The sequence below is a fragment of the Vicia villosa genome, linkage group LG4 (genome assembly GCF_029867415.1).
Source record: "Vicia villosa cultivar HV-30 ecotype Madison, WI linkage group LG4, Vvil1.0, whole genome shotgun sequence".
Lineage (NCBI taxonomy): Eukaryota > Viridiplantae > Streptophyta > Magnoliopsida > Fabales > Fabaceae > Vicia > Vicia villosa.
Genome location: NC_081183.1, coordinates 88,392,092 through 88,406,504, shown reverse-complemented (window position 1 = coordinate 88,406,504; position 14,413 = coordinate 88,392,092). Strand labels below are relative to the sequence as shown.

Below are 14,413 nucleotides of genomic sequence, written 5' to 3'. Positions count from 1 at the left end.
TGGCAGTCTTATGTTTCCATGGTTAAGGCTCATGCTAGGATTGTGGGAAACTCTTCTAAGAGGGCTTCTAATGGATCTATATCAAACTTTACTCTCTTAAAGCAGTTTGACATTACTATTCATCCTAGTTCCAATGCTAGAACATTGGAAGTTATTTGGTCTCCTCCATTAATGGGATGGATAAAGTGCAATGTAGATGGTGCTTCAACCGGTTTTTATAGTAATGCTGCCTGTGGTGGAATCTTTAGAGCTTACCATGCTACTCATATTATGAGCTTTAGCTCCTTCTTACGTGATGAAACTCCAGAATCGGCTAAACTTATTGCTGTTATTCAGGCCTTAGAGTTTGAAAAAGAGAATTTTTTTGATAAATTATGGATAGAAACGGATTGTAGTTTTGTTGTTCAAGCTTACAACAATTATTGATTTTAGGATATCTCACATCTTTAGAGAGACCAATTTTTGTGCGGACATCTTGGCTAGCATTGGTTTAATTTCCAAAACTACAACTACCTACAACTATGTTCATAGAGATATCAATAGAGATTACTTGTTAGACAAGAAGGGTACCCCTAGACTTAGACTTTGTAATTAAGGGGTATTTGTTTGGTCCCCCTCTTGTGTATTTTGGCACCTCTTTTTATTAATGATATCTTTCCTCTTTGTTTAAAAAAAAATAAAAACAGCATCACCTTCATATACATCCATATAAAAATCTTTTCCCACACCTTCAAACTAAAATGCATTGAAAAATAAATGAGTCAAAATTTCATCAACTTTGAAGCAAACCGCGAAAACCTTATCATGGACCATTTAACCTGCCACCCACCAAATTATATTTGACATTTTCTAGTTCTTATTATTTTAGAAATGTTTTTGGTGAAATAATTTTTTCGAACAAAATTTTTCGGTAGTTTATTTAAAATTTCTGGTAAGTTGCAATTAATTTTGGAAATTTCAAAATTTGTGATAAAATTCTGTAAATTTTGAAATTTCTAGTAAATTCCTAGAAATTTTGAAATTGCCGGTAAAATCTTCAAAAATTTTCTAAATTTCTAAGAAAATCTAATTAAAATTGCAAAATTTCTGATAAAATTTCTGAAAACTTTAAAGTTTTTGGTAAAATCTACTGGAAATTTTAAAATTTCAGGTAAAATTTTTCTAAAATTTCAAAATTTCTGGTAAAAATTTCCGTTATGAACCTAAATTTATCGATATCACCTAAAAGATTTCAAAATTTTCGATGAAAAAATTAAATAATATTATTTTGTTCTTTTCATACGCTAAAGTGTGTTAAAATATAAGTGTGGGGATTCCAGAATAATTTCTCCTTATCATAGCACTTTCATCAAGTTTCATTCTAATGATTTCAACCAAAACTTTTTCACTAGGGTGTGTTTGGTTCGAGGTAGAGCGAGGGGAGGGGAGGGGAGGGAATATTTAAAATGAAATGTGTTTGGTTCAATTTTTAGGAGGGGAGTGGAGGGGGGAGAGGGGAGCAAAATCCTTCTAAATGACACTTTTGCGTTTCCCCGAATCGGAGGATTCGGAGGGGAGGGGAGGGGATCTGAGTTTTAATATTAATTTAATTAATATATTTACTAAAATATCCTCAAATTTATTTTATTATTTTAAAAATACTGTTTTCTTTGATGTTCCTACTTTTCTTTTTGTGATTTTTTCTCTATTACTTCCATCAACTTATTATAATTATTTTTCACCTTCAATTTTTTTTATTTAATAAAAATTATTATTACTATAATTTTTTGTTTTTTATTATAATTTATTTTATATATTCAAAAGTTGTTATCAACGCATAGTTTATTTTGTGTCGAGAGTTATAATACGAATCAAGTGTACTCAATTTTTTTTAATATTATGCGATAAGTTATGACTTTTTAATCACTCAGTTATACAAATATTATTTTCAAGAAAATATTTATGAAACTTTTACAATTGGAAATCATATCACTTATATAAAATTACAAGGATAAAATTGTAAATTATTATGAAAATTCCTCCCCTCCCCTTGTGAACCAAACATATTTTTAAACGAAATCCCTTCCCTCCCCTCGTTTGAACCAAACATATATATTATTACAAAAAATCCCTCTCCTCCCCTCCCCTTCCCTTTCCTTCATTAAAATTCCTCCCCTCCCCTCCCCCTCATTTGAACCAAACCGACCCTAAGTGTTTTGAAAAATAAAATTCTGAAAACCAAAACTTTTTCAAAATGTGTTTAAAAAATAAAATTCAAAATTTATGACTTTGAAACAATAATTCGAAGCGGTGGCTTCGCAAAGCAATTATCTAAGACAACAAAACAAAATTCATCTAGAAGTCAATTATGTAAAAAATGTACAGTTACCAAGATAGGACGTTTCCAAATTAAAATAAACTTTAAATACCAAATTAACAATAAATATAAGAAAGTAAAAATAATAGCTAAAATTTTAATAATGTGAATAACTTATTTATATTTACAAAAACTAAAACTAAAAAAATATATAATAAGATATAAATAAATTAAATTATTTTTAGTCAAAGTATAACAAAACAAAACAAAAATAAACCTATTACATGTTTAAAAATTATAATAAAGTATTTAAATAGTAACAAAATGATTTTTAAAGAAGAGTTTTATAATCTCCCGTGACTCTTCTTGACTTAAATAATTAGTCTATAATTCGGTGTGGAAATAAGTCAGATTTTAGAAGAATTAAGTCTTTTTCACGATAAATTTTAAAAATGTAAACATCTGATTTATTATAAAATATTTATTAAATACTCTAAGCTTTTTTAATTTTTATAAATTTAGTATGACCTCAAAACTTATTTATTTATTTCTTTCAAAAAATTATATATTACTTACAGTTATGTGAAGATATTCGTCTGATCTGATTTATTTTTATTTTTACTTACAGTAGTGTGAATATCTGATTTATTTTTAGTAGTGTGAATATCTGATTTATTTTTAATTTTATTAAAGTTGTGCGTAGAGGATATTCATTTTATAAAAGAATGAGAACTCAAGGATAGATGATTGCTTGCTTCCATGATTATGATTATTTTAATTTGAACGTGAAGCAAGTTGTGATTGTTTATGGCTAAAAACTTCATATAAAAAGACAATTTTTCCGTGTCCTGCTCACAAAGGAGAGTGTGCAAGAGAGAGAGAGAGACAGCTAGAGAGAGAGAGAGAGAGGAGCAATGGTGATGGCGGCAAGAGACATTGATGAACTGCCAAAGAACGCAGCAAACTACACAGCCTTAACGCCATTATGGTTTTTAGAAAGAGCTGCTAAGGTTCATCCAAACAGAAAATCTCTCATCCATGGATCTCGCCATTTCACGTGGCGCCAGACATACCAACGTTGTCGTCGATTCGCCTCTGCTCTTTCTAACTATTCCATCGGACTTGGAAACACTGTAATTCTCTCTTCCTTCCATCTCTTACTTTTCTGTAAATTCATATTACAGTTATTTTGCTTTCTCTTGATTTCTAGATTTAAAAAAACGGTCTGACAAAACGGTATTAAATATATATATATTGCAACATCAATATCACTGAAATCGTGAAAACTTTTATACGGTGCATTCTGACTATTTGTTCAAAATCTTGATTTATATTTTTAGAGTGTGTTTGGATGAAACATTTAATAAGGTAATGTAATGTTTTGAGAGAATTTAAAATGATTTATATAAAATTTATTGTGTAGATAAAAAACTTGCAAATTGGTCCTTAATAATTTTTAAAATTTACCTTTTGGTTCTTCAAATTTTTAAAAATTGCAAATTAGTCCTTACTTTTTAATTTCTTAATTTGGCCCAAAAATTTTAAATTTTATAAAAAAATGACCCCAAAAATCTAACAATGAATTATCTTAATACTCCATCCAAACAAAATAATTTAAAAAAATAAATTTAAATTAAATTATTTAAATTACTTAAAATTTTAAAATTTTTAAAATTTTTAATTACCTCGTTGAAACACATAGTAAACAAAAGTTAGCAAATTTAATTGCAATGTTCATTATGGTTCAATAATTGCATGCTTTTAGGAGTTCAAAACAGTGAACTTCTTTGCCACGTGAAAACATGACATCTCGATTCCGTGATCTAGATCCTCGTCTTTCAAAGTTTTTACATCAACCTTTCAATAATTCTCAATTATATAGTTAGTACTTGATGATAGATATAATTAAAAGTAGTTAAAACGGTGAAATAAAAATCTAAAAAAAATGATAGTGATTTTCTTCATTAATACATATATTAAAGATGATAGTCATATAAGATTTTATACATTAAATTGTAAAATATATTTTAATTTCTATGAAATTCACAATTTTTATATTTAATATCTACAAAAAAAAAAAATTATGCAAAATATTGTCTCCAACCTCAGTATAATAGTAGTCAACAATAATTTTCTTGAAAAAAGACAAACAAATATATATTACTTATATTCATATTTATTTCACTACTTCAATCATTTTTCTATATCATTCACTAGATATATATCTAATAAATTGTGTACAGGGATTAATATAAGAATTTAAGACACAAAAGATCCAGATCTCCAATGAAATAAAAGTATTTGGAATTTATTTTTAAAAAACAAGCATAATAATTAAAGAGTTTAAAGATAGTGCACTCTCACTGAGAGTGTAAATTTACACATATAACTAATCAAAATTCTTATACTTACTATATTATATAACTTTTTTAATTAAAATTGTATTTTAATTAGATACATGGTTATAATTGATTAAGAGTGTAAAAATATTTTACATTGTATATCCTTTTTTTTCTAATAATTAAATACATTAAAAAAATTAAATATAACACCACGTGAACAAGAAAATCTAGAAACAATATCATTTTACAGGATTTCACTTAGCAGTGAAGATTTGATCTTGAAAACATATTTCTCTTAAAAGTCCAAATCTTCACTACAAGTGGATGGAAGAATTTATTTATTTTTAGAGTGAAGGTCCATTTTAGTCCCTCACAAAAATTACAGAGGACATATTAATCTCTGAGAAAAAAAAAAGTCTCTATTAAATCTCTTACAAAATTTAACCGAGCTATATTAGTCCCCCAACTAATATTTTTTTAAATCGGTTTTTTTCTTACTTTTAAACCGTAACTGGACTGCCAATGAATACCCATTTTAGTCCCTTACAAAAAAAGAGAGTCCGAATTAGTCCCTAAGAAAAAAAGTCCATATTTAATCCCTTATAAAATTTAACTGAGCTATGTTAGTCCCTTTTTAATATATTTTTCAAAGGATTTTTTTCTTTTTTTAAATCGTGACTGGACTTAACAAGATAGATCTGCTTTCAGAAATTGGAAACTCAGACAAGATAAACCAATTTTCTTCCAACATATCATGTGTATTATTTTTGCCACAAGTATTATTTACAAAAGTAAGAAATTAGCCTAAATCACCCCAGTAGCGGAACTAAACCTTCTTAAAAGATCATTGACAATTGAAATAATAACAACATCTAATACACAAGAATACATAACAAGAAAAATCGTATACACCCATCCATAAGTCTGATAATAAATCCAACAAAAAAAACATCATGGTATTGCGATGATTTATCTACAATTCCTTCACAAATAATTTCAAATCAATAGTCGTAAAATAGGAGTCCAATCACAGTTTAAAAATAGGAGAAAATCGTTTGAAAAAAATATTAAAAGAGAGACTAATATGGCTCAGTTAAATTTTGTAAGAGATTAAAGAAGGATTTTTTCTCAGGGACTAATTTGGACTCTCCCTTTTTTGTGAGAGACTAAAATGAGTCTTCACTAACAGTCCAGTCACGGTTCTAAGTAAGAAAAAACCCGGTTTAAAAAAAATATTAGTAGAGGGACTAACATAGCTCGGTTAAATTTTGTAAGGGATTTAATAGAGACTTTTTTATTCTCAGAGACTAATTCGTCCCCTGCAGTTTTGTGAGGGACTAAAATGGACCTTCACTCTTACTTTTATAAGTTGATAATAAAATTGCAATTGCGTGTTATCCAGCTCTCAATAGATCATTTATGTATTATTTTTTTTATAAAAACTCATAATATTTATTGTATAAAATATTATATTATATTTTATAAATAATCAAACATATTTTAAAATAAAATATACATTTTAAAATTTTAAAAATTATATATAAATATTTAATATAAATGAGAGATATTCTTAAACCAATAGTAAGTTATTAACCCTTACTCTAAATTTAGACCAATGATTCTTCTCAATCTAATAATTAAAAATATTATATAATAAATGTGGAGTAAGAATATTCCTTCTTGTATTCTCGTATAGTAAGTGTTAATTTCTTGTATATATACAAGAAATTTATAAAGTAAAATATAAAATAATTTAATATTAATTTAATTATATTATTATATAATATTTAATATAAAAAATTGAATATAATATAGAAACAAATTTAGTAGAATGTCACAGTTCAATGTATAATTTTGAGTAAATAACATAAATATATTAATATAATTTGTAAAATTTCTAATTATAGGGAACAGACTACTCGTGCTCCTTTAGATCCACTGGATAACAATTTTATGGGCGGAGCTAAAGAAAAAAAGTCCTTATAATATTTGGAATATAATTTTAAGATTTAAATCTTATATTTATGGAGTTTTTAGACTAAGGCTAGCATATAGTTTATAAATTTATACGATAATAAAAAGACCCGTTTATAATTTATTTATTAGTTTATTGTTTTTTTTTTAATTTATTTTTCAAATGTTATTTCAAATAGCATATTTTAGCTTATAATCTACAACTTCTCATTTTCTCTTCCTCTTCTTCTTATTATTTTAACTTAAATCCACTATTACTCTTTATAATTTATTTTAATTTAAAATAAAACAATTATTTATTTAATATTTTTACGTTATTTTAATTTATCAGCTAATTGAACTGGTAATTATACCAAACACTTCAATTAACTTATAAGCTATAAGTAGGGGTGTGTAAAATATTCGATTTTGATGTCCAAATCCATAACCAAATCTAAATCACTTTTAAATATCCGAATATAATTGAATGGTTATTAACCAGTTTAGTTATTAATGGTTTGATTATTCATTCATATAATCTGGATATAACTAAATCGTTATTAGCTGGTTAAGGTATTTTGAATTCGGTTATAATATGGTTATTATCCAAATTCAAATATTTTAATTCTCAAAATAAATTATTTTTTAAAAAAAATAATTCGAAAAAAATAATTTTTAAAATTGGACTTTTTTTTTTAAATCGATTATATAATCATAACCAAATTTATAACCAATTTTAATTAAAATATAGTTATGGTCAGGGAGCTATTTGATGCAAAGGATGGGCCCATGCTCCCACCACAATTGCTACAATTTTAGTAGTAATAATATTAATATATTATAATATTAAATATGCTAAGAAATATGAAGTTTATATAATAGCCCACACTTAATTAATGAGTATTGATAATTTAATTTCTCACACCTATCATTCCGTTACAATTACTCGTACTTTTATTCCTTTTAAAAAAAAAATTAATTCAAATAATTAATAAAATAAATATTTTAAATAAAATATAAAAAATTGACTTTTTTTTCTCATATTCCTATTAATTTTCTTTCACTTTTTTCTAGCACAAATAAATCACTTTCGTATTCCTCCTTTTATCAATACAATATTAAAAGATAAAATATTAATTTTAATCTTAAATTTTTGTAATTTATTTTTTTTATTATAATAAGAATAAAAATATTATCTAATTTTGAGATGGTGTTAATGGTAGAAAATTTATTATTATAGTTTTCTAATTTTTGTTTGAAATTGTTTTTATATCAATTTTATGCTATTAGTATGAATTGTTTATGAATATGATTTTAATTGTGTTATTTTTGTAAGTTTTATTAATAAAAAATGGAAAATATTTCAAAAAAAAAAATCAGTAGAGCAATCATCAATTTCTAATCATTAACATTTTCAAAATAACAAAAATCATTGAGAACAATTATGATATAAATTTATATTTTAAAGAGGAAATTTTATAATTATTTCTGGCTCCGTCCCTGGTTATGGTTATAAATCCAAACCATTTAAATGACTATGGTTTGGTTTTTGAAAATAATCAACCATGCACATTCCTAACTATAAGTCACTATCAACTATATATAAACTATCAACTATCAACCATCAGTCATAAACTATGAGTATAAGCTAACTTATCAGTCAATTGTCATTTTTATCAAACATGAGCTAATATAAATTAATCCATTTTAACAGTTTTAGATTAAGAGTGTTTTTGTTTTGACTTTTTTAAAAAAATGATTTTTATAATATAACATAATTTTTTGTAAAAAAAATTTACAAAATTTTTTTCATAAAAATTTTATTTAATTTAAATAGTTCTTTTTAAATGTAATTTTAGATATTCATTATTTTATTTATTTATATTAAAATTTTAAAAAATCACTTAATGTTAAAATTTTCTTTTTATAAAAAAATCATTTTTAAAATATAAATTATTAAAAAGAATTACAATTTCGACTATCTTTTGATTTTTAATAATATATAATTATATTATAGAATGTCAAAATTAATTTTTTAATTTAGAAAAAATAAATATAAAAAATAAATATATTTTTTTAAAATAAAACAAATAACACTTAACATGATTTAAAAAATAGACGAAAATGACTAAACAACACAAACATGCAAGTTTTTTATAGAATTAAAATTGAAAATCTTGAATTTTGTACGATTAACATATATTTGACCATTGTATTGTCTTACCCATTCTCTTTAATAACAACTACGCACTACTAATATTTAATATTATCCACACCCAAATATTCCTTTAAGGTGTGCTCTCTATATTTAAAAGAAATGTCATTATAACTTACTGAATCTACGTTGTTAGAGTTTTCATACGTAATGAAAGCACCAAAAGATAAAAATAAAACAAATGGAAAAAGTAATTCTTATGGATATTGCATAAGATAACACAAAAGAACAAAAATTTGGACTTGTTTGATGGCGGTGCTGACATAGCTCATATTTTTAAAAAAGACAAACTCACAGTTAATAAAAACGAATATAGTCATTTTAGTAAAATTACTAATAAATATTACTGTAAGTTTAAACTTTATTTATCTTCATGTTAGAATGTAAAATACTTTATTAAGCCATGATAACTATTTATGTTTATCAATAATAAAATTAATCAATCTAATAATTTATAAAATATTATTTATCTATAAAAAATATTATTAAACATATAAATATAAAAATAATATTAAAAATATAAATTAATTTATTAAGTGTAATAACTGAATTTCTATTTTAATATAATGAAGTTTATACAAGTTAACGTATATTATTGCTTCGGTATTCAAATATGACATCAATATTTCTTATAATTTGCTAATGTAAATATATTATGAATGTTTATAAACTAACAATTACAAAATTTAAAACGTTATAACAAATATTTAATTCCACCCATTAAAAAAATAGTATTTTATATTATAGTTTGATTAATAAAAATAAGGTTAAATTACAGTTTTTGTCCCCCAGTTTTAAGTTTTTCACGATTTAGTCCCCTATTTTCTTTTTAAACAGTTTTGGTCCCTATCCCAATTTTGTCCCTGAACAGTGCATGAACAGTACATGTCCGTACATGAACAGTACATGTCCGTACATAAATAGTGCATCAACAGTTGCATCAAAATTGGGATGGGGCATCAAAACTGTTTAAAAAGAAAATAGAAGGACCAAAATCATAGAAAACCCAAAACTGAGAGACCAAAACTGTAATTTAGCCTAAAAATAACGATATTACCTATGATTTAAGAGTTCAATTTTATATTTTCTTTGAACATCTTTAGAGTTGCCAATTACGAACGTGTGGGGTACTATGATACTCCTTTCTTACATCTATATCAGGTCATATAATTTTACCACACTCAATTATTTTGGATCTATTTGTGATCTTTGTTTTTTATGGTGTTGAACTTTTTGCCAACCTAATTAAACTTGACTTTTGATTAATCATTTCACTTTTTTCTAAATCTTAATTTGTCTTTTTCAATAGAGTTTTACTAAGTTAAATATTTTTTAAAAGTATTTTTATGTTGAATTCCTTACTTGTATCCTAAAGACTTAAATTAGCATTTCTCTTTTTTGTATGATCACTCCATTTCTCTTATTGGGATGGTCATTTCATATTCTTCAACAATTTGCATTTGCAAAAACTATATTAGAAAATAGTTATACATTCTATATCTCTAATTATAAAACACTTCTAAATTTTTTATTTGTTTATTAATATAAAACTCTTCACAAATGTTTTAATATTTTTTTTCCATATACTCTTTATTAGAACTATCAATTTGTTTAGAAAAATATAAATTCATATTAAATGCCTATAAAATAAAATATAATTTAGTAATAATTACATAAAAATACAAAATTCAAATTCAAAGTTCTTTAAACCACATCCTATGTCTTTACCTTTAGACCAATGCACATTGGTGACAAATAATTCTCATGATTCATAGTAATATTAAACAATTGTGAATTTAAAATAAAAAAGTGTCAATCTACATTACAGACAGATAATTCTCTGAATTTATGGTAATATTAAACATTTTTAAATTTAAAATAAAAAATAAAAAATTTATAACCATTGAACATGGCCTTGAACCTAGGTCCTTTAAGTCACTTTAAAACTAGATCAATTCTTCTTAATATTTCTATATTTTTAATGATGAATACTTAACTTAATAAATTAAAATAAATAGTTACTTAAATAACACATAAATAAATACTTACTTATTTTAAATAATACACAATTTAAAAATAAAATTAATAAAAAATAATCTTAAATATAACTAATCAAATAGAAATAAACTAATTTATATCTAATTGGAATTTAATAACACAAAAATAAATATTTACTTATTTCAAATTAATTTAAATTAAATAATAATTAATTAATTTAATAGTAGTTCAGCTGATAATGTTTAACCATTAGGAGTTAATTATATTATTTTGCTTTTTATGGAAGTTAATTAGTTACTAATTAATTTAATGGTAACTCATAAATTAATTACTCTCTCCGTCTCACCATAAGTGTTTTTTTTTTTTTTTAGATTTTCACATTTTTTAAGATAGTGATTAATTGTGTTAATTTCAATATAAAATGGATGTAATTAAATAACATTATTATTAATAAATAATAATAAATAGTTGAGTATATTATATGATTTAAAATATAATAAATAAGAATAAATTACTGAAAATAAATAATAAATATTATATTAATATTTTAAAAGAATAAATAATTTGAGACAAGTAAAAATGGAAAAAACGATGTTTATTGTAAGATGGAAGGAGTAAAAATTATTAAAAATGGTTACAAACCAACTCTAATTAGTTCAATAAAATTTTACCTTGATTCTCACCATCTGTTGGAGGGAGCATAGCTCGAATCCTGAAACTGAGGTTTTGATAAGGAAGCCATTCTTGTAAAAACTCATGCTCCTAACATTGTTAATAATAAACATAAATCATTTATATCATCCAAAACTATTGTCATAATTGAACAGCTGTGCTTTGACCAAACAGAAGCAAATCATCTCCAAACATAAGGTGTGTGAGATATAAGACCCATAACTAATTTATTCTAAATTATATTCCCCTGATTTAAAAAAAATTACGTAAAATAAAAATTGTTCTAAAATAAATTTCATATTTTAGTTTTTCAACTTCATATTAATGTCTGTCAAAAAAAAAAAACTTCATATTAATTATTATTTTTAATTTTAATATATAAACACTATTATATCTATTCCAAAATAAATGTCTCTTTATTTTTAAAAAAATTCCAAAATAATTTTCACTTTGTCCTTAATTAATACTCCTTGCCTTTGTCTACACTACTTTCAAGTCATTATATGACTCTTTATAATAATAACTAATAGTAATTTAAAACTTGTGTAGATTAATCAAACTTGTGTGTGCTATTAGTGACACTGTGTAATTCTCCTAAATATACACACATAATTGAAACTTGTGCGTAGATTAATCAAACTTGTGTGTAGATTAATCAAACTTGTGTGTGCTATTAGTGATCCGAGATCATATAATTGAAATTGAACGGTTTAATAATTTTAATAATTAAAAAAAAAATCAAAATTTAAAACCGTCCAATTTCGATCAATTAGATTAGATTATCATTCTGACAATATGACTGTAGGTAGTATGTTACTGCACTAATTCTGAAACCAAATTGATCATAACTATATGCTAGTTGTATTCATGCTCCACTTTAATAATTCATAATGTTTTTTATTTGTGTGCCAGCTGCTAAATAATTGTAATCTGTGACATAATTTTCTTATACTACTGCAACAGGTATCTGTCATTGCACCTAATGTTCCAGCTATTTATGAAGCTCATTTTGCAGTTCCAATGGCAGGGTCTGTGTTAAACACAGTGAATATTAGGCTATGTGCATCCACAGTAGCTTTTCTTCTTAGTCATTGTAATGCATCAGTTGTAATTGTGGATCAAGAATTTTTTTCATTGGCAGAAGAAGCATTGAAAATATGGTCTACCAAAACAAACACATTCAAGCCTCCAATCTTAATAGTGATTGGCGACGAAAACTGCGACCCAAAATCACTTAAATACGCGTTGAGCAAAGGCGCCATTGATTACGAGGATTTTCTTGGAAGTGGTGACCCGGAATACGGTTGGAAAGCGCCCGAAGATGAGTGGCAGAGCATTACCTTGGGTTACACATCAGGAACTACTTCGAATCCAAAAGGTGTGGTTTTACATCATCGCGGAGCGTATCTTATGTCTCTTAGTGCAGCAATGGTTTGGGGAATGAATCAAGGAGCTGTTTATCTTTGGACTCTGCCAATGTTTCATTGTAATGGTTGGTGCTATACTTGGACACTTGCAGCTCTCTTCGGAACTAGCATATGTCTCCGTCAGGTAAAAATAATGTGTGATGCAATACGAATGGCTTCGTTAGAATTTAGAAAAATTTAGTTAATCAATTATTTGAACAAAATATATGCAGGTATCAGCAAAGGCGGTATATGACGCCATTAGCCAGTACAAAGTGACTCATTTTTGTGCAGCGCCAGTGGTCCTTAATTCGATAATGAATGCACCGGCCGAAGATACCATACTTCCTCTACCACATGTTGTAGATGTGAATACAGGTGGTGCACCTCCTCCTCCTTCTCTACTTTCCGGCATGTCCAAACTCGGATTTCGCGTCATGCATAATTATGGTCTGTCAGAAACTTTTGGCCCGTCCGTATACTGTGCGTGGAAGTCAGACTGGGATTCGCTTCCAGCAGAATCCCAAGCCAGACTCCACGCGAGACAAGGTATTCGCTATATAGCCTTGGAGAATCTTGAAGTAATGAACCCAGAAACAATGCAGCCTGTTCCGGCTGATGGTAAGACTATCGGCGAGATCATGATGCGCGGTAATGTTGTGATGAAAGGCTACTTAAAGAATCCTAAAGCTAATGAAGAGGCGTTTGCCAATGGGTGGTTTCATTCTGGAGATCTTGCTGTGAAACATGAAGATGGATATATAGAAATTAAAGATAGGTCAAAAGATATTATTATTTCAGGTGGTGAAAATATAAGTAGTGTAGAGATAGAGAATACTCTATACTCACATCCTGCAATATTGGAGACATCAGTGGTTGCTAGGCCAGATGAGAAATGGGGGGAGTCTCCATGTGCATTTGTGACATTGAAACCAAGTGTGGATAATAGTGATGAAAAGAAGTTTGTTGAGGAAATAATGAGTTTTTGTAGGGATAAAATGTCTACCTATATGGTCCCAAAATCAGTTGTGTTTGGGCCATTACCTAAGACAGCTACTGGGAAGATACAAAAGAATCTACTGAGGGCTAAGGCTAAGGAGATGGGGGTTGTCATGATGAGCAAGTTATAATAATCATATTAGAGTAATAATGTTGTTCCTTAATATATATTCCCTTTGAAACAATACAAATTTCATATCTCATATATTAGTATTTACGAAATTGATTTAAAAAATGACATGTTTTTTTAGTCAATTATATCCATCACATATATATATATATATATATATATATATATATATATATATATATATATATATATATATATATATATATATATATATATATATATATATATATATATATATATATATATATATATATGATTTTGTAGTCAATTATAAGAATGAAAAATATAGGGTTAAATATGTTTTTTGTTCTTATAAAATTACAAAATTTTGTCCCTATTAAAAAAAATGACATGTTTTGGTCCCCACAAAATTAATATGCACTAGTTTTAGTCTCTATTAAA

General features: G+C 25.9%; 1 protein-coding gene across 1 annotated transcript; it reads left to right on the top strand.

The window, feature by feature from the left end:
* The first annotated feature begins 3,138 nt into the window (after window positions 1-3,138).
* On the top strand, window positions 3,139-14,103 carry LOC131594966 (acetate--CoA ligase CCL3-like). The gene is made up of 3 exons (XM_058867177.1): window positions 3,139-3,429; window positions 12,440-13,027; window positions 13,116-14,103. The coding sequence occupies exons 1-3, from the start codon at window positions 3,211-3,213 to the stop codon at window positions 14,010-14,012; spliced, it is 1,704 nt and encodes a 567-aa protein (XP_058723160.1). The 5' UTR covers window positions 3,139-3,210; the 3' UTR covers window positions 14,013-14,103.
* The last annotated feature ends 310 nt before the right edge of the window (window positions 14,104-14,413 follow it).

What these genes read in the sequence shown, in the direction of transcription:
- LOC131594966 (XM_058867177.1), top strand. Translation starts at nt 3,211, where the DNA reads ATGGTGATGGCGGCAAGAGACATTGATGAACTGCCAAAGAACGCAGCA. An exon ending in CCATCGGACTTGGAAACACT is followed by an intron (nt 3,430 to 12,439) that starts GTAATTCTCTCT and finishes CTACTGCAACAG; the next exon opens with GTATCTGTCATTGCACCTAA. An exon ending in CTAGCATATGTCTCCGTCAG is followed by an intron (nt 13,028 to 13,115) that starts GTAAAAATAATG and finishes AAATATATGCAG; the next exon opens with GTATCAGCAAAGGCGGTATA.